The sequence below is a fragment of the Equus asinus genome, chromosome 1 (assembly GCF_041296235.1).
Source record: "Equus asinus isolate D_3611 breed Donkey chromosome 1, EquAss-T2T_v2, whole genome shotgun sequence".
NCBI lineage: Eukaryota > Metazoa > Chordata > Mammalia > Perissodactyla > Equidae > Equus > Equus asinus.
This window is the reverse complement of record NC_091790.1, coordinates 201896278-201914196: the sequence shown is the minus strand read 5'-3', so window position 1 is coordinate 201914196 and position 17919 is coordinate 201896278. Positions and strand designations below refer to the sequence as shown.

General features: G+C 40.9%; 1 protein-coding gene across 2 annotated transcripts; it reads right to left on the bottom strand.

The window, feature by feature from the left end:
- Positions 1 to 3126: 3126 nt before the first annotated feature.
- LOC123284099 (GTPase IMAP family member 4-like) lies at positions 3127 to 9302 on the bottom strand. Of its 2 annotated transcripts, none has more exons than XM_070515773.1 (3): positions 9141 to 9302; positions 7766 to 7837; positions 3127 to 4905 (listed from the first exon to the last, which is right to left on the bottom strand). In XM_070515773.1, the coding sequence occupies exons 2-3, from the start codon at positions 7821 to 7823 to the stop codon at positions 3974 to 3976; spliced, it is 990 nt and encodes a 329-aa protein (XP_070371874.1). In that variant the 5' UTR covers positions 7824 to 7837; positions 9141 to 9302; the 3' UTR covers positions 3127 to 3973. The 2 variants fall into 2 exon arrangements, with proteins under 2 accessions (XP_070371874.1, XP_070371880.1); XM_070515779.1 differs by having other exon boundaries at positions 7517 to 7837; positions 9141 to 9212.
- Between the last annotated feature and the right edge of the window lie 8617 nt (positions 9303 to 17919).

Sequence of the window (17919 nt, the reverse complement as noted above, 5' to 3'; positions counted from 1 at the left end):
CAAACCACAACACAAAGTAAGCACCAGATTGTTTTGCATGAAAATTCTTCCAAATCTTTAAAGTCGAGACAGTTCCAATGCATTGAAATGAAGGGAAATTTCTGAATTGCTTTTTCAAAACAAATACAATATTGATACCTAAGCCTGGTACAGACAGGACAAAGAGGTGAAACTATAGACTGATAAACAAATGACAAGCAATAGGATGTATTGAAGTATATGAGGAAGCCATTGGGGTTAAAACTGAGCTGGCCTGACCTTGTTTTTCCAAAAGGGCCTGACATGGCCTGTATCTGCTTTAAGTATTTACTGTGACCCAAAGACAAGAACAATGCCCTTAAAGATAAGGATGTAACTTCCCCCACATCAGCATTTCCCTGAGGATGAGCATCTCTCCCTAAACTAAGGATGGATTGCTGACCTGCTGTGCTCACCTTGTGACCACCTACCTTGCAACCACCAACCTGCTGCATTCACCAACTTGCTGTGCCAGCAAAGCCATCTCGTGACTATTGTAAAAGGGACATTCCAATCACATGTGGTACATGCTCTTTGATGGTATACAACCACCCTGAACACCCCCACTTCTTTGGAGTGCTCCATTCCTTTGTGAAAGGACTCTCCCAGTTGTGTGGTCCTCAGGGTTCGCTCATAATAAACTCACCCCAATTTTGATTTATGGATTGTTCATGGATTATTTATGTCGACAAGACCAAGATCTCTTATGAATATCAATACAAAAATACTAAATAAAATATTAGCAAGGATATTCCAACACCACATTAAGAATGTGATGTATTATGACCAAGTGGAATTTAAAACAGAAATGAAAAATTGATTCAATATTTGGAAATCTATTAATATCATTCATCTTGTTGACAAATAGAAATGGCAAGCAATAGCATCTATTGGAGTATATGAGGAAGACATTTGGTGTAAACCTAATTCGGCCTGACTTTGTTTTTTCCAAAAAGGGCCTGACTGTGGCCATTGAGCATGCATTGTATATCTGCTTTAAACATTTACTATGGCAAGAACAAATGCCCTTAAGATAAAGGTGCAACTTCCCCCCACATTGGCATTTCCTTAGGGATAAGCATCTTTCCTTAGGCTAGGAACTGATTGCTGCACTCACCTTTGACCACCCAGCTCACCTGTGACCACTCAGCTCAAGACAACAGACCTGCCACCCTGTTGTGTTCACCGAGACAGCAGACCTACCTGCTGTTTCCATCAATCGCTGTGCCAACAGAGCAGTCTCGTGACTACTGTAAAAGGGACATTTCAATCATATGTGAAACATCCTCTTTGGGGGTATAGTATATAACCACTCTGTGCACCCCACTTCTTCGGTGCCCTTTCTTCCTTCTGGAAGAAAGGCCCCAGGTCATGGTCCTCACATTTTAGCTCAGAATAAACTCTCCCAAATTTTCATTTATAGATTGGTTATGGATTATTTTCGTCGACATTGTGAAAAGATTTAAGGAAAAAGAATCACAAGTTATTCCCATAGACGATTTTTAAAAAGGCTTTGACGACATTCAATAGTCATTCATGATAAAAACTCTCAAGAAAATAGTGATTGGGGGATACCTGCTTAATAGGATTATACACACACATATACACACACACAAATACATCTTATATACTACTGCAGTCAAGTATCTCACTTACTTAACTGGGAAACACTGAAGCCATATCCAGGAACAAAGCAAGCATGCCCATACACTAATGTTCAATATTATAATGGAGGTCTTAGCCAATGGAATTAGACAAGAAAAATCAATTAGAAGCATAAGAATAAGAAGTGATAAACTGTGGTACACCCCTAAGATGGAATAATACTCAGCATAAAAGAGAACAAGCTATTCATACAGACAACTTGGATGATTCTCCAAAATGATTATGCTAAGTGAATGAAGCCAGTCTCAAAAGGGACTTGGCTTCACTTGTCTCTAGATTCTCAGCCTCTGGTATAAAATCTACCATGAAGTGCAAACAATGAATGAATGATAAGGAATGGATGAAGAGGTATAGACTCCCAGACTCTTGAGAGAAGGACACATGCCACCTGCCTCCTTTGTATTCATCACAATGGGTAGTATTTATCAAGGACCTTCTGCTCTGAGAGACAGATGGGCAACAATGTTCTCAGCGTATTTCACATGGGCATCTCGTCTCCTGGCCGATTCTCAAGAGCAGAACCTTTTTTTTTTTTTTTCTGCCTCATCTACAACATAAACCTGAATGCAAGGGTAAGAATAATTGAATGCATTGACACAGAAAGTACCAGTGCAGTTAAAGACTTTTTTTTCAGATTAAAATTGTATTTACTTTTTCTTGGGAGGCATATATGGCCCTTTGGTTATATATTTGCTTATAGAAGATTCTATTGCAATAGGATGTTAGATTTGTATCCCCCAACTTTGGCTAATACTCCAATGATGAAAACAACAGACACAAAATGCACCCACATTCTGAAGAGTGAAACCAAATCTATCTCACTCAGAGGAACTATTTCTAAAGGAATTGGGAGCATCTCTTTGTAGTCCTTCTCTTACCCTTGAGCCTTTGCTAACTTTTATTAAGTGAACAAACTCATTTTTGTTTTGGAGAAATAAGGGAGAGGTCTATGTCCTATTCTGAGCAAATGGCTTGGAGCATGGACAAGCCAATTTCAAGTTGGCATAAGCCACATATACCCACCAGGACATGTTGGTAGAACATGGAAATGTGCTTTGGGAAATCCTAGAAGTTATCAGGTGAGGGGTACCCCGTGGAAAAGTAACAAAGGGACAGGGACTTCAACTCTTGTTGTCCAAATATTCAAGGGAATTTTTGCCCCAGGAAAACCACTCAGGTCTCAGAAACCTTGGTTACACATAATTTCTATCAGCACATAATGAACGAAACCAAAGAGAATGTGGTCTTTGACTGGCAGAAGGGTTGAGAACGTGGTTCCAATCTTCCAGGGAAAAGGAGGAGAGATGTCTGGAGGGTAGACCAAAACTAGCTCGAAAATCCTCTGGAACTTTTATGAAAAAGTGAAATTCATCCCCGTGTTCTTAGAAGAAGTAGCAGAATAGTGGTATTAAAAAAAAAAGAGGTTCCAATTGTGCACAAATATGAGAGAACAGAAAAGCTTTATTATAGTAATAATAAGCAAATAACTCAACTGGGTGGGAGCAGCAGTGTGAAGGTGACCCGCCAAGCAGTAAGTACTCAAGCTGTGGGGTTATGGAGGTGGGGGTGCAGCAGCTAGTTTCACAGAAAAGGAGAGGACTGGTTATTCAGCAAATTGGTCACTTTGAAGTTGGTCAGAGTTTCTACAGATGCATCCAAATGCACCAAACATTCTTGTCCTATCTGTTGAGTCTCTGTCTTTCTCACTTTCTGGCATTTCACCTAATTGAGTTCTGAGAGATCCATCTTCCAGGAACTCTTCATCGACACTTCAATGGGGAGACGATAAGGAACAAATTGAGCCCTTCTGTGAAAACGGAATTAAATACATTTACATGCATGGAGAAAGAATTCTCTAAGCATCTCCATGGGTGAGTACCGCAGAGCACTGCTTTTGCTCACTCACTGTCCTCCTAAAGGGAAAGTAAGTGAGAAAAGCCCCAGGGCGTGACTGTCTGCCAGTCTGGAAAGAATCTAGAGAGAAATCTTTACTAGGGATGAGCAGAGAGAGCTCGAGGTCATCTTCTCTGGTCTCCTGCATTCCTTTTCTCCATGTCTCTGGGAAAGAATTCACAAGGTAGGGAGCATCAATACTTTCTGCTTTGGAGTTTCACAAATTGAGAATTTGTCCCTCCCTGTTAAATCGATTCAACATCTACCAACTGCCAACAGCTAACTTCACTGCACTCCTGAGTCCTGAGAGACAGAGACCAGCGTGCTCTGACTTTGGGGAATGAGTGGCAGGGCCACCTGAAAATATGCAAGAACTATTGACAGATTTTCATTAAGCTTAATCTTCCCTAAACAGCTGGGAGATGACAAAGGAAGCAATCTTCAGTGCTCCAAAGATTAATTCAAGGATCCCATTCTGACTCTCAACCTCTTCTCTGGCATTTCGCTGCCTTGAGGCACAGACAATTTCCCTTTCAGCTAACTCCCTCTCCATTTGTGCCATTTTCTTCTGCTGCTCCAGCTCATCCTCCAGCTTTCTGATTTTCTCTTCGTACTCCTCTCTTATCAGCGCTTTCTCTCTCTCCAGCTCTGCTCTGTAACGTTCATGCACCACTTCGATTTGTTTCTGAATCTCCTCCTCTGCTCTTTGGTACATCTCATTAGTGTAGCATCCTCCCTCATTCTGCATCACCACGTGCTCAACCAAGGCCAGCAGTTGTGCCCTCTGGGCCTCCTGCTCAGCTCCCGTCGCCTTATTGTTGAACAAACAGTAGCGATCACCAAACTCCTTCATCAGCTCTTGAATGACTTTTGGAGCTACCTTTAGGTAATCGCGGAAGTGGGTCTCTTCCAAGTCATCTTTCCGGGTGAATAAGAGAATCATGTATCTCCTAGCTTTGTGTCCAAACATTTTCAGGATCTTCTCAGTGGCCTTCTGCTCTTCCTGCGTGTAACGGCCCAGCGAGACCACCAGGAGCAGAGCATGAGGCCCCGGGGAGGTCAGGAGGATGCAGCGAGCAATCTCTTTGCAGGTGTCAGCATCCTGTACCTCGGTGTCAAAAACGCCAGGCGTATCCACAACAACAATTGTTTTCCCGTGCCATGAGCTGCTCCCTTTCTCGCAGGACTTGGTGATGGATTTTGCTGCAAGGCCGAAATTAAACACTTTCTTACCAAGGATGCTGTTCCCTGTTGAACTTTTTCCTGCTCCAGTCTTACCCACTAAGACAAGTCTCAGTTGCAAATCTCTGGGGTTTTGGTCTCCAAGCCCTAAGACAACAGGGAACAAAAGTCGCAGTGTTATGATGCACCTCCAGCTGTTTCTCCCCCAGGATCCCCACCCACGGGCACCCTCCACTATTGCCCACTAGCATCCTCTCTCTTCAGTTATGTGTGCACTCACAGGAACTCTAGAGAAAGTCCTGTGGGCCTGATGTTCCTCTTGCAGTGCTTAGGGAAGGCCCAAGGACTTTTCAGGATTCCCTTGAGGTTCTTACTCTGACTTTTTTAGTTAAGTAGCCCACAGAGGAGGGAACAGGATGGCTCAAGAAGTGAACTCTGAGCTGCTGCTGGTAGCTGTTCCTCGTAAGATAATGCAGGAAGCAACACGAAATCTGACTTGGGGACATCGCAGTGGGAGATTATTTTCCCCCCAATTTCTATCCAAAATGGGACTTTTCTTCTTCCCATTAAGAAGTCAGGTAGGTGGGTATCCAGCCCATCGTCCCTTTATATTTCACACATGCAACCATTTTTTCAAGGATTATGACCCACAGGAGAACAAAACACCGAACATCGAAAGTTAACGACTTTAGCTTTAGCAAATCAGGAAGAGGCAATGCTAGATATATCGATAGAAATTTAGTGAAGCTTTTATATTTAAATTAAGAGGTGGAAGAATTATAGCCAGCAAATACATGACAGTTCTCTGGAGTTACTATAAAATCCTTTGATAGTTAACAAATGGAAAAAAAACCATACCGATTAACATCAGTAGAGTTATACTTTCTTAGTTTCATTGGTTAAGCATATTCCACTTTCTGGGGAAGTTGAAAGTTAATTTCAGAGCAGCATAACATGTCAACTGAAACTATGTCTCCCAAATAATTGTGCCTTGAGTCAGACAACAAATAATCTCTATGGCTTTCTCTGTATTTGTATTCGGTAATTCTCCGCATAGCTCTTTAATGTGGCTATAGAGTTGGAGTCTGGGGATTTGTTAAGCACAGACTGGGAGCAGACGGAAGGCAACTGATGAATGCATTTGAGAGCCTGTTTCTCCAAGAAGGTAGACCGTCCCAGTGTAGCCCTCGAGTAAGATTGGTTCCTGCATAAGGAATCCTGTGTTACAACCATTGATTTCTGCTTGGAGGAAATGCATACATTATCATATCACAACATTACAGACAATGTTATTAACTCCATTTTGATTTTTCGAGATACTTTAACATTCACTCACTTCCTCAGACAGAAAATCTAGGAATGGCTCTTGATTCCTCTCTTTCCTTTATTTTCCATTCCCAACCCATTAGTAAGTTCCCTTGGCTGCATCCATCTTCTCTCCATCTTGAAGACCATCATTCTAGCCCCAGCTACCATCACCACCCATGCCTCAGTTGTCTCCTAACCGGTCTCTCTACTTCCTTGTTGCCCCCTCAGTCTATTCTGTAATTGGAGCAATCTTTTAAAAATATCAAACAAACAGAAGAGAGATGTTGCAGAAACTGCCACTCTGGCTTCTGCAAAATCTGTAGCTAATCCCCATCCCTACACACTTTATGCTGAGGTTTTAGCTAATCCAGAGATTCACAAAACCATCCCTAAAGTAGAATTTCCCACATTTGACAGCCAGAATCCTGGAGTGAGAGAAGTAAATTTCCAGCAGCTGAGAATATTGCATGCAGGATGGCTAAGATTATCTAAGGAAAAATGTGGGCAGGACTTCAGATTATTATTTGGTTATCATCACCGTAGAAGACTCCAACCTAAGGCTGTGCTGAGGGCTCTGGTTGGCTATAGAGAGAGGGAGTAGGAAAATCATGAGAGGTGAAACAAAGGGCACCAAAGGCCACTTCCAACACTGCAACAATTTGCCAATGTGGGCAGCATGTGGATGACGATCTATGCGATAGATTGCAGATATGGCCCTGAATGATGCCCATCTCTCTGTACACATGCTTCTCTGGGATGTGGATTTGCAGCTCCTCCCATCACAATGCTGAGCATATTTCTCCAGCCTTTGAATCTGCCTGGGCTGTGATTTGTTTTGGACAATAGGAAAGTAAAAACGTGATGTAAGCAGAGACTTCAAAAGTGCTGATGCGTTCTGGCGTGCCTTCCCTTTGTTCTTCAGAACTCTGCAACTGCCCCATGAAGAGGCCTGGACTAGCCTCTCTGATGATGAGAGAAACAAGGTCCACTTATCTCTGTCACCCTGGCCCAGCCAAGAGCCTGCTAACTACCAAACATGCCCATGAGGCCGTGAAAAATTATCCAGTTGCATCCTGAACCACTAGCTTACCACAGGTATATGAGTGAGTCTGGCTAAGCCAAGTTGACCCAGACCCAAGAACTGCCCAGTTAACCCACAAAATAGAGAGCCAACTAAACGGTTGATGTTTTCTGTGACTTAATTGTGGGGTGGTTTGCTAAACCAGCAAAAGCTCAACTATTGTGGTTGATTTCCATGGCTAAGGGAGTAGAAGGAGATTATGTGACAGAACTGGATGAGGTTGTCTGTTGAACTTGTTGGTTATAGTGCGGCCACTAGAAGCAGGGAAATTAGGGACCTGAATGAGGAATCAATTACTCCCACGTTCCTCCTTCCCAGTCCTCTCCCAGGCTGAAGAGAGGGGCAGAAAATCAACCAGAGAGGCTCCACCTGGCTTGGTGTGTCCACATAGTGGGAAGTAGGACATCAGAACCCTCATCGAGCCTGGGATCAGTCCAGATAGTTCTACCTCTCTTCTTCTTTGCTGTTCTACTGCATCATGAGGAGAAAGCATAGAGGGTCGAGGGAGAAATGACAGAGCAGGGCGAACGAAGAGAAAATGAGAGAGGAGGTTGCAAATGGTTTGCTCTTGCTCAGACAGGAACCCTCCTGGCCTGGGGAGCCAGGGCACCCTCTCACCACGGCAGCTCCTGGGTTCGCTGGGGTTGGAACATGAGCTGTGGTATCGGGCTGCCATTGTAGTTTGAACTCCTGTAGATAAAGAAACATAACTATGTCATTTTAGGGAAACGGAGAGTGACTGGAAACCGCAACCTCCTGTAGCCAACAGTTTCTTTTTTCCATAAACTTGCTACTAGATTTCTTGCCCCTATTTCCCAAGATGTCTCCTCAACTCTCCATTTTCAGATTGTTCCTCTTTCTTTACACAAACATAAATGCTTCACGTGCTTCCTCAGCACTGGCTGTGCATGCCCTTCCCCCACTCTATTCAGTGAATTACTGCTTTGAACGCCATTTATACGTGGCCTGTAGCCTAGACTCTCCTCAGAGCTCTGAACTTTTATACCTCATGCAGCTTCTCCATTCGGCAATTCCACATGCATCTCAAACAGAGCTCAGCAGAAACGGAACCCTTGACCTCCACCTCCACCTTCATCACTGCCCATTTCAAACAGCATCACCATTCAGCCAGTGGCTCAGGCAGAATCTTGGGGTCACCTACAACTCTTCTGTCTTTACCTGCTCATCCATCTAGCTCCAAACCCTATTGCTTCTACTTCCAAAGAATGCAAAATTATCCTTTTCTCTTCATCTTCATGTTAATCCAACCGACTGTCATTTGTTTGCAATGTAACAGGCTCCTAACTGATCATCTCATCTTCAATCTCTTTTCTATTCTATGATCAGATGCCTTTTTAGAACTAAAATTTGATTCCTTTTCTTGTTTAAATTCTTTAATGGCTTTCTATTGCTTTTTTAAAAAAGTAGTTGAAAGTCCTTGGATGGTCCTAAGACCCTGCGTGATCAATTACTCTCTCTCAAAAGGCTTTATCACCACACTGGCCTCCTCATTGCTCCCCAAGCTCCTTCCAACTTCCAGACCCCTGCGGCCCCGCTCCCTCCCCCGGGAGCACTCCTGCTCCAAGCCAGTGCCAGCACACTCCTGCTCAGCACTCAGCCCTCAGCCCTCTGACACTTCTCCAGGGAGGACCACTCCAACTTCCCCACACAGCTCACCCACTCACCCATCTCAATCCCTGAAAGCTTCACATTTGCTTATAAATTCTATAAATGGTCAAAGGAATCATTTATTTGTACAAGTATCCTCTGAACATTGACCCTGCAAGAGGCGTTCATTTGTGAGGCTCAGCCTTGAAAACAGATTACAGCCTAAAATCAGCAAAGACGGGGAACAGGAACCAACAGGAAATAGATTCTGAGAGTAAGTCGGCCAGGAGGGTAGATACAGACCCAGGGGAGTGGTCCCCTCTCCACCAAATCACACATTCTCTTGCAACCCTCCACCCACCCACAAACACCCTTATTCTCTTACCTGGAAAATCTGGGTCCTGCTCACTCCTCTGACTTTGAAGGTGGTGCTAAGCCAGGACACTGAGACGACAGAGGAGAGAGGAAGTGAGGGGAGGAGCTGTTCAAACTTGTTCCTGCAAGAGACTGGGCACCCTCTCTTCTGGCAGCTCTAATAGAACTTTCTGCAATGATGGAATTGTATTGTGCAGTCCGATATGATAACCTTTGGCCACATGGGCTTTTGAGCACATGAACTGTAATGAGTGTGACTGCAGAATTGGATTCTTAATTTTACTTCATTTTAATTAATTTAGAGTTAAAGCAAAATAGGCACACCTGTCTAGTTATCTGAGATACTACATTTAGAAAATGGAAAAGGAACAGCAAATTGGACCTAAAGTAAAGAGAATGAAATAACACGGGGAAAAAATCATTGAAATAGAAAACAGGAAAATAATCATGAAAACACAAGCTGATTCTTTGACAATAACCGAGAAAACTGAAAAGCCTCTACCTACATGGAGAAAAAGAGTAAAAATATACAAATTACCAAGATCAGGAATGGAAGCGGGAACATCACCACAATCTCACAGACATTAAAGGGAAATAATGCACTGTAATGAGAAACTTTATGCTGATAAGCTTGACTCAAATGATAAAATGGACACATTCCTTCAAAAGCACGAGTTAACAAAAGTGACTCAAGAAGAAACAGAAAATTTGAAAAGCACTATATCAAATAATAAATTTAAATTGTAATTTAAAGCCTTCTCACAAAGAAAAATCCAGAGCAAAATGAATTCATTGGTAAATTTCATTAAATATTTAAGGAAAAAATATATATCATATCAATCAAACTCAGAAAATGAAAGAGAAGGGAACACATCCCAATTCATTTTATGAGGGCAGACATGTCGTGAAACCAAAAACAAATGCAGACATCACAAGAAAAGAGAACTACAGGCCAATATCCCTAATCAAAATAGACACAAAAATCCTTTAAAAATACTAGCAAATGAAATCCACCAGTATACATAAAAATGCTATATCATGACTGAGTGGGGTCAACCCTGAGTGTGCAAACTTCGTTTACCATTTGATAATGTACATAATTCACCATCCACAGATTGAAGAAAACATACACAAACGGTCCCTGACTTAAGACGGTTCGACTTAAGATTTTTCAACTTTACCATGGTGTGAAAGCAATAGGCATTAGTAGAAACTGTACTTAGAATCTTGAATTTTGGTATTTCCCAGGTTAGTGATACGCGGTACTATGTTCCCTCGTGATGCTGGGCAGTGGCACCAGGATAAACAGCCAATACACTTGCAACCACACTGGACCCACACAGCCATTCTGCTTTCACTTTCATGACTGTATTCAATAAATTACACAAGGTACTCAACGCTTGATTATAAAATAGGCTTTGTGTAGATGATTTAGCCCAACTATAGGCTAATGTAAGTGTTGTGAGCACGTTTAAGGTAGGCTAGGCTAGACTATGATGTTCAGTAGCTTAGGTGTATTAAATGCATTTTTGACTTGTGATATTTTCAATCTATGATGAGTTTACTGAAATGTAACCTCATCATAAGTTAGGAACATCTGTAATCATTTTAATCACTCCAGAAAAAGCTTTTTATAAAATATCACTTCAATTCATGATTAAACCTCTCAGCAAACTAGGAATAGAAAGGAACTTATTCAACCTTATTAAAGACATCTAGGAAAAACCTATCTCAAACATCATACTTAACAGTGACAGGCTAAGTGTTTTAGACCTACTATTAGGCATCAGGCAAGGATGTCTCTTCAGTATTATTTGGAGACCCAAGCCATTGAACAGGACAAGACAAAGAAATAAAAGGCATAAAGATTAGAAAGGAAGACGTACAACTGTCTTTATGTGCAGATGACGTGATTACGTATGCAGAAAATGTTAAGCACTCTATTAAAAAGCCAGTAGAACTAGTAAGTGAATTTACACACCTGCAGGATACAAGGTCAATATAAAACAGTCAATTGTATGTTTATTTACTAGCAATCAACAATCAAAAAATACATTTTAAAAATAATACAATTTAAAATAGAATATCACATCTAAGAATAAATTTAATGAAAGATGTGCATGACCGATACACTGAAAACCGCAAAAGGAAATCAAGACCTAAGTAAATGCAGTGTTTGTGGATTGGAACACTCAATATGGTTAAGGTGGCAATTCTACCCTACTTGATCTATAAGTTCAATATAATCTTGATCAAAATCCTAACACAATATTTTAAAAGGAATTGCTAAGCTGAGTTTAAAATGTGCACGGGGGGCCAGTCTGGTGGCGCAGCGGCTAAGTGTGCACTTTCTGCTTCAGCGGCCCAGGGCTCGCCGGTTGAGATCCTGGGTGTGGACATGGCACCACCTGGCAAGCCATGCTGTGGTAGGAATCCCAAGTAGAAAGTAGAGGAAGATGGGCATGGATGTTAGCTCAGGGCCAGTCTTCCTCAGTGAAAAGAGGAAGATTGGCAGCTGTTAGCTTAGGGCTAATCTTCCTCAAAAAAAAAGGAAAAAAGAAAAAGAAAATTTGCACGGAAAGGCAGATGACATGCAATAGGCAAAACAATTTCAAAAAGAAGAAGGAAATGGAGGACTTACGATACCTCATATCAAGATTTACTGTAAAGGTGTAATAATCTAGAGGATGTTCTGTGGGTGAAGGGATAACACAGAGATCAATGGAAAAGAATAGACGGCCCAGAAACACACCCATATTTAAATCAATTGATTTACAGCAAAGGTGCCAAAGTAACACAATTGAGAAAAGACAGTTGTTTCAACAAATTGTGTTGAAATCACTAGATATCTGTGTGGACAATAATAAACCTGAATCCTTTCCTCACATCACACATAAAAATTAGATCCAAATGGACTTAAACCTACACGTAAGAGCTAACACAATTCTACTCCCAGAGGAAAATATAAAAGAAAATCTTGGTGATACTGGGTTAAACAAAGATTCCTTAAACAGGACAAAAAAATAAAAAACAAATGAAAAACCTGAAAATATAGACATTATCAAAATTCAAATTTTTGCTCTTCTAAAGACACACTTAAGAAAATGAAAGGCAAGCCACAGACTGGGAGAAACTATTTGCAAAACAGATCAAACATAAACATGTATCAAGAACATAGAGAGAATCCCTACAAATAATAAAAAATCAAACAACCCAATATGAAAAGGGACAAAAGGTTTTATGAAAGGGAGATATACAAATGCCCAATAAGCACATGGAAAATGCTCAACTTGACTAATCTTTGGGGAAATGAACATTAAAAGCATAATGAGATACCACTACACACCTGTGAGGAGACTAAAGTTGAAAACACTGACAATACCAAATGTTGGCAGAGACGGGCTTTCATAGATCGCAAACAAGCATACGAAAAGTTACCACATTTTTGGAAAAGAATAAACAGTATCTCATAAAGTTAAACACACAAACCAGGAAGCCCGCTCCTAGATATTTACTTAAGAAAAATAAAAACATAGACTTGCATATGAATGCTTGTTATAATGTTTTGATAGTTGAAACTGGAAACACTCAAATGTTTATCAATTGGTGAATGAATAAACAAATTCTGGTATCTCCATACAGCTATGGGTTAAATTTTATCCCCTAAAAAGATACATTAAAGTTTTAATTCCTGGAACCTCAGGATGTGTTCTCATTTGAAAATAGAGCCATTGGAGAAATACTTGGTTAAAATGAGGTCATACTGGAGGAGGATAGACCCTTAATCTTGAAAGGGTTAGTGTCCTCATAGGAAGAGGAGAATGCCGTGTGACAACAGAGGAAGAGTCCTTGAGTGATGGGTCTACAAGTCCATGAACACCAAGGATTGCTGCCAACACCAGAAGCTAAGAAGAAGAAAGAAGCTAAGAACAGATTCGCCCCTAGAGCCCGCAGAGAGAGTGACTCTGCAGACACCTTGATCTTGGATTTCTAGCCTCCAGAACCCAGAGAATAAATGTCCATAAGTCACCCAATGGGTGGTGCTTTGTTATGGCAGCCCAAGGAAACTAATGCACATATCATGGAATTCTAGTCAGCAAAGAAAACGAACAATGAACATGCCAAAAAGAAAATGAACATGCCACAGCATGCAGGAATCTGAAAAGAAATGCTAGGCAAAAGACATCAACCACAGAAGACTACATCTTGTAGGTTACATTCATGTGAAATTCTAGAAAAGGCAAGACTGTCGTGACAGAAAGCTGATTACTGGTTGCTTGGGACATGGAGGAGAGGATTGATTCCAAAGGCCATGAGGAAAATTGTTAGGTGATGGAACTGTTCTGTATGTTGATTAAGGTGGTGGTCATACATCTCTGTAAAATTACCAAAACTCATCAAGCTGTACACTTAAAATGAATGAACGCTATTTTATGCAAGTTAACATTTGAAAAAGCTGAAACCTGCAGCTGTTTAGGTACAACTGAATGTAAGTCAGATAATTGGTCATGGTAGGATGATTATACAACTGGCCACCAGTCAGCACTCTACCGATGTCCACACCCTTTGACAACAGGAATTTGTCTCTCTTCCCATCCAGAGATGAGGTCTATGCCTGCACATCTTGAAGCTCAAAGCCTCAAAGACTTTGCAGCTGATTTTTGACAATTTCTGCTCTTTTGTGCATTTCCTGTTTCTGCTTCACAATTTGACACCTTTTTTTCAACCTATGAACCACCTTCTCATGCATATCAAAATATGTGTACCACTTTACTAGAAATTATATGGTAAAGAGACCAGAGGATGATTCTCACACATCACAGCAGGGTCCTCAGGAAGAATGTGGTCTGCAATGATGTTAGCCCATTTCTTAGAACCTTCCACAAAAACAAGAAAGGTCTTTGTAAATTTACCTCTGCAGAGCAAACTTCCTCCCTGTCTCCACCACCATTTCCTGCCTCATCACCTTCACCTTTTGTCTTATCTATCACATTGAGTTGTGGTGACGGCCCAGGACAGAAAGGTTAAGATGCAAGGTCCACGTCCCCCACTCTGTGTGGGGCGGTGCTCACAGTGGACTCAGACCTGGAGAGGAGGCCTAATTCAGGACACTCACACCCTGTCCTGAGCTGAGGAAAATGACCAGGGCCGTTAGTGGGTGCAGGTTGTTCTGCCTATCTCTGCTTTTAGAATCCTGATGATGGAGCTTAAAAAGCCTAAACTGTTTATATGAAATTTAGCAGGTCAATCGTTTTTTTATTATTCCTTATTTTAAAGTAATAGCAACTTGAAATTAGTATTTGAGTTTCTCTCTTTCCAAGTTGTGAATGACCACAAATCATTCTGTGTAAGGATAAATATGTCAAAGTCATTTGCACATTCTCTCTTATTATATTTTATTTCTACTTAACAAGAGATCAGGGATTTCAGAGTCAAGATAGCAAACCGGCCCTATGCTAACCATTGTGGGAAATGATTAACATAAATCATAGACCACAGACGTCCTCTCATTTTGCAACCCCTAATTAAACCACGATGTCATAGAGACCTTCAAAGTAGGAGTATCAGCGACAAGAAATTTCAACAAATCTCTGGAAGGCAGAGAGAGATGAAGGATGCATTGGGGCAGGACATCCGCAGTCAACACAATCCCAGAGACGCTATAGGTGAGGTGGGCTCACACGTTGCCTGGAGCACCTCGAGGAGGTCCGGCTTCAGAAACTTCAGCTACGTGGAATGGGGCTGTGGGGCTGAAAGTAGGGCATGACATGAATATGAGACAAGTGATTCTGCCATCATCCCATCACTTCCCCCTAATTCAGAAACCCACACTTCAAAGTCTCTCTTCCCCAGTGTGTAATTAGAGGGCTCTTCTCTAAAGATTAGAACATCTCCAGAGGAAAATCCCTGCATTCTGGCATTTAGGGTTCCCTCTGCATAGCAGCCTGTCCCGCTCTGTCACCTCAGGTGAAGCCTGCAGTCATGACCCTCACTCACCACATGGAACTTTCAGGTAGCTTTTGTGATGATTTATCCTTAAACATGAAAAGACAATCAGGGAGAACTCACATTTGAGAAAAGACTACAATATGAAACAGAGACAAAAGAGACAAAGATAAACAGAAAAATAACTCTAAAGGGAGCCATTAACTCAGGAAACGGAAATAAAAACAGGAACAAACTAACCAAATAAATCTAAAGAAACTTCTCTTTCAGGTATTTAGATTATTCATCCTCCCATTGAAATCAACTAAAAATACTAAACGATATTACATATATTTTCTGAAAAGCATGGGTGAGCAGGCAAGAAAATGAGCTTTCTCAGATGCAGAGCAAAGTGAAGGATGAAACCCAGACAGGTGAGTGAGGATGGCAGCTGGCTGTCATTCTGGGACATCTTACTATCCCTGAAGAGCTTTGCTTCTCCAAGCCACTCTGACATGAAAACGAGAGTCAAAGGCAATGGCTGGTTCAGGGGAGCATCTAATAGGGGGACTTTCACCACGAACCCCAAAGGGCACTCCCTCAGTGAAGGGAGATCTAGAACCCAGTGACTTCTACTTGGTGAGCTGGATGAGAGATTTGAGAAAGACAGGCCAGCATGCAATTAAACAGGCAAACGATGCTACAGAGAGAAAATAGAAGAGAATAGGGCAGAGGGAATGTTCATAGTGATGATGGCTGAATTGTTTGCTGAACTGGTGAAATTCACCAATCCACACACTGAAGAAATCTAATGAATCCCGGAGAAAATAATTAAGAAAGAATTCACACCTTCACACATAATGGTGAAACTGTAGGACATCAAAAGAGAATCTCTTAAAACTCACTGGAAAGAACAGACAGATGAGGTTTGAAGAAGAGATGGCTGGAACTACGCTGATTTCCTAACAGTAACAAAGGAAGCCAGAAAACAGTGGAAACAGATTTTCAATGTGCTGAGAGAAAGTATCGGTCAGCCTAAAATTTTATACTCAGGGAAAATAACTGTCAAAAATAAGGGCAAAACAAACACGCTTCAGACAACAAAGACTGAGAGTTCTTGCCTCCAGCTGTCATTAAAGGAATTTCTGAAGAATGTACTTGAGGCAAGAGGAAAATAATTCCAGAGAGTAAATCAGAAGTTAAAAAAAAAAGACTAAGTCTAAACAAACATAAAAGGTACAAAATAATAGTAATTATTTCTAGGGTTTAAAAAAGAAAAAAACAAAATTAAAATACACAACAACAATTATATGTAGATTGACGTGGAGAGTGGGAATGGAATTAAAATGTTCTAAAGTAATTTGTTGTACTAGAAGAATATAAAAATAGAGATGACCTTTAGACTTTGCTAATTTAAGAATACGTGTCGTGGGGCCGGCCCCGTGGCCTAGTGTTGAAGCTCAGCACACTCCGTTTCTGTCGCCCAGGTTCAGTTCCCAGGCGTGGACCTAGACCACTCATCAGAAGCCACGCTGTGGCAGGCGACCCACATACAAAACAGAGGAAGATTGGGGGCCAGCCTGGGGACATAGCGGTTAAGTTCATTCCACTTCTGCGGCCCAGGGTTCACAGGTTGGGAACCCAGGAGCCGAGCTATGCACCACTTCTCAAGCCATGCTGTGGCAGGCGTCACACATACAAAATAGAGGAGGATTGGCAGCAGACATTAGCTCAGGGCTAATCCTCCACAAAAAATAAATTTTAAAAAAGTAAAAATATGTGTTGTAATTACTGAGTGGCCACTAAAAAACTGAGAGAACTGTATATAATTTCCAAATTAGTAGAGAAAGAATATATAATGTGAAAAAATACTCAAAAAATCCAAACGAAACCACAAAGAAGGAGAAAACAAATTATGGAACAAGTTAGACAAGTAGAAAGCAAAAAATAAAATTTTGTATATGAATCCAAATATATCAGATATTATAACTATGATGAATGAACCAAAGTTTTCAGTTTAAAGAAATAAACATTTTTTTCCGTGGATTCAAAAAGAAATCCAAATCAAAAACATGAAACTAGAGAAAGGTTGAAATCAGAAGTGTAGGCAAATACAGCAAATTATACACAAACGAGAGCAAAATATCAAATGGAGTCGACTTTTCATTCACTATTTATTGAGAGCCTGTTATGTAGAGGTGCTGTTCTCGGTGATTGGATATGTCAGCAGATAATAGCAGGTAAAGATCCTTACATTTCCAGATCTTTCAGTGTTTCTTGAAAGGACAGAAAACAGACAAAGAAGGAATAAATTTGGAAATTATAAAATACATGAGAAGATGTTCACCTATGTAAGAAACAAAATTGTAGAGTACGGTAAAGAGGATCAAGAGAGGAGACAGCAGGTCACACATCACTAGTGTGGGCAGGGCACAGCTACAAAGTCCTATTCTTCAAAGTAAAACTGGTTCTCTATTTACATGTACCACATGAAGAGGCATCACACTTACAAAGGGAGTAATTGATTCATAAGAGAAAACAGACAAATCTACATTTATGATGACAGATTTTAACACACATCTCTCAGTCATTGCTAGAACAGCCAGATAAAAAATCAAAAAGTACACAGAAGATTTAAGCAACATGATGAATAACCTTGATCTGATGAACTATATAGATTAGTTCATAAAGTTTCAGTCAGTTGTTTTCAAGGACACAGGGAACATTTATTAATATCGGTCTTATGTTTGTCCACAAAGCAACACTAAAAATTTCATAGGATTGAAATTATATAGACTATATTTCCTAACCACAATGTAATTAAAAGATAAATAAATAAAATGCCATGTGTTTGGCAATTCGAG

Coding starts and splice junctions, on each gene's coding strand:
- LOC123284099 (XM_070515779.1), bottom strand. CDS start 7,823: ATGGCAGCCCGATACCACAGCTCATGTTCCAACCCCAGCGAACCCAGG. Junction 4,906..7,516: donor ATGTGGACACACCAAGCCAG/GTGGAGCCTCTC, acceptor CTGTTGTCTTAG/GGCTTGGAGACCAAAACCCC.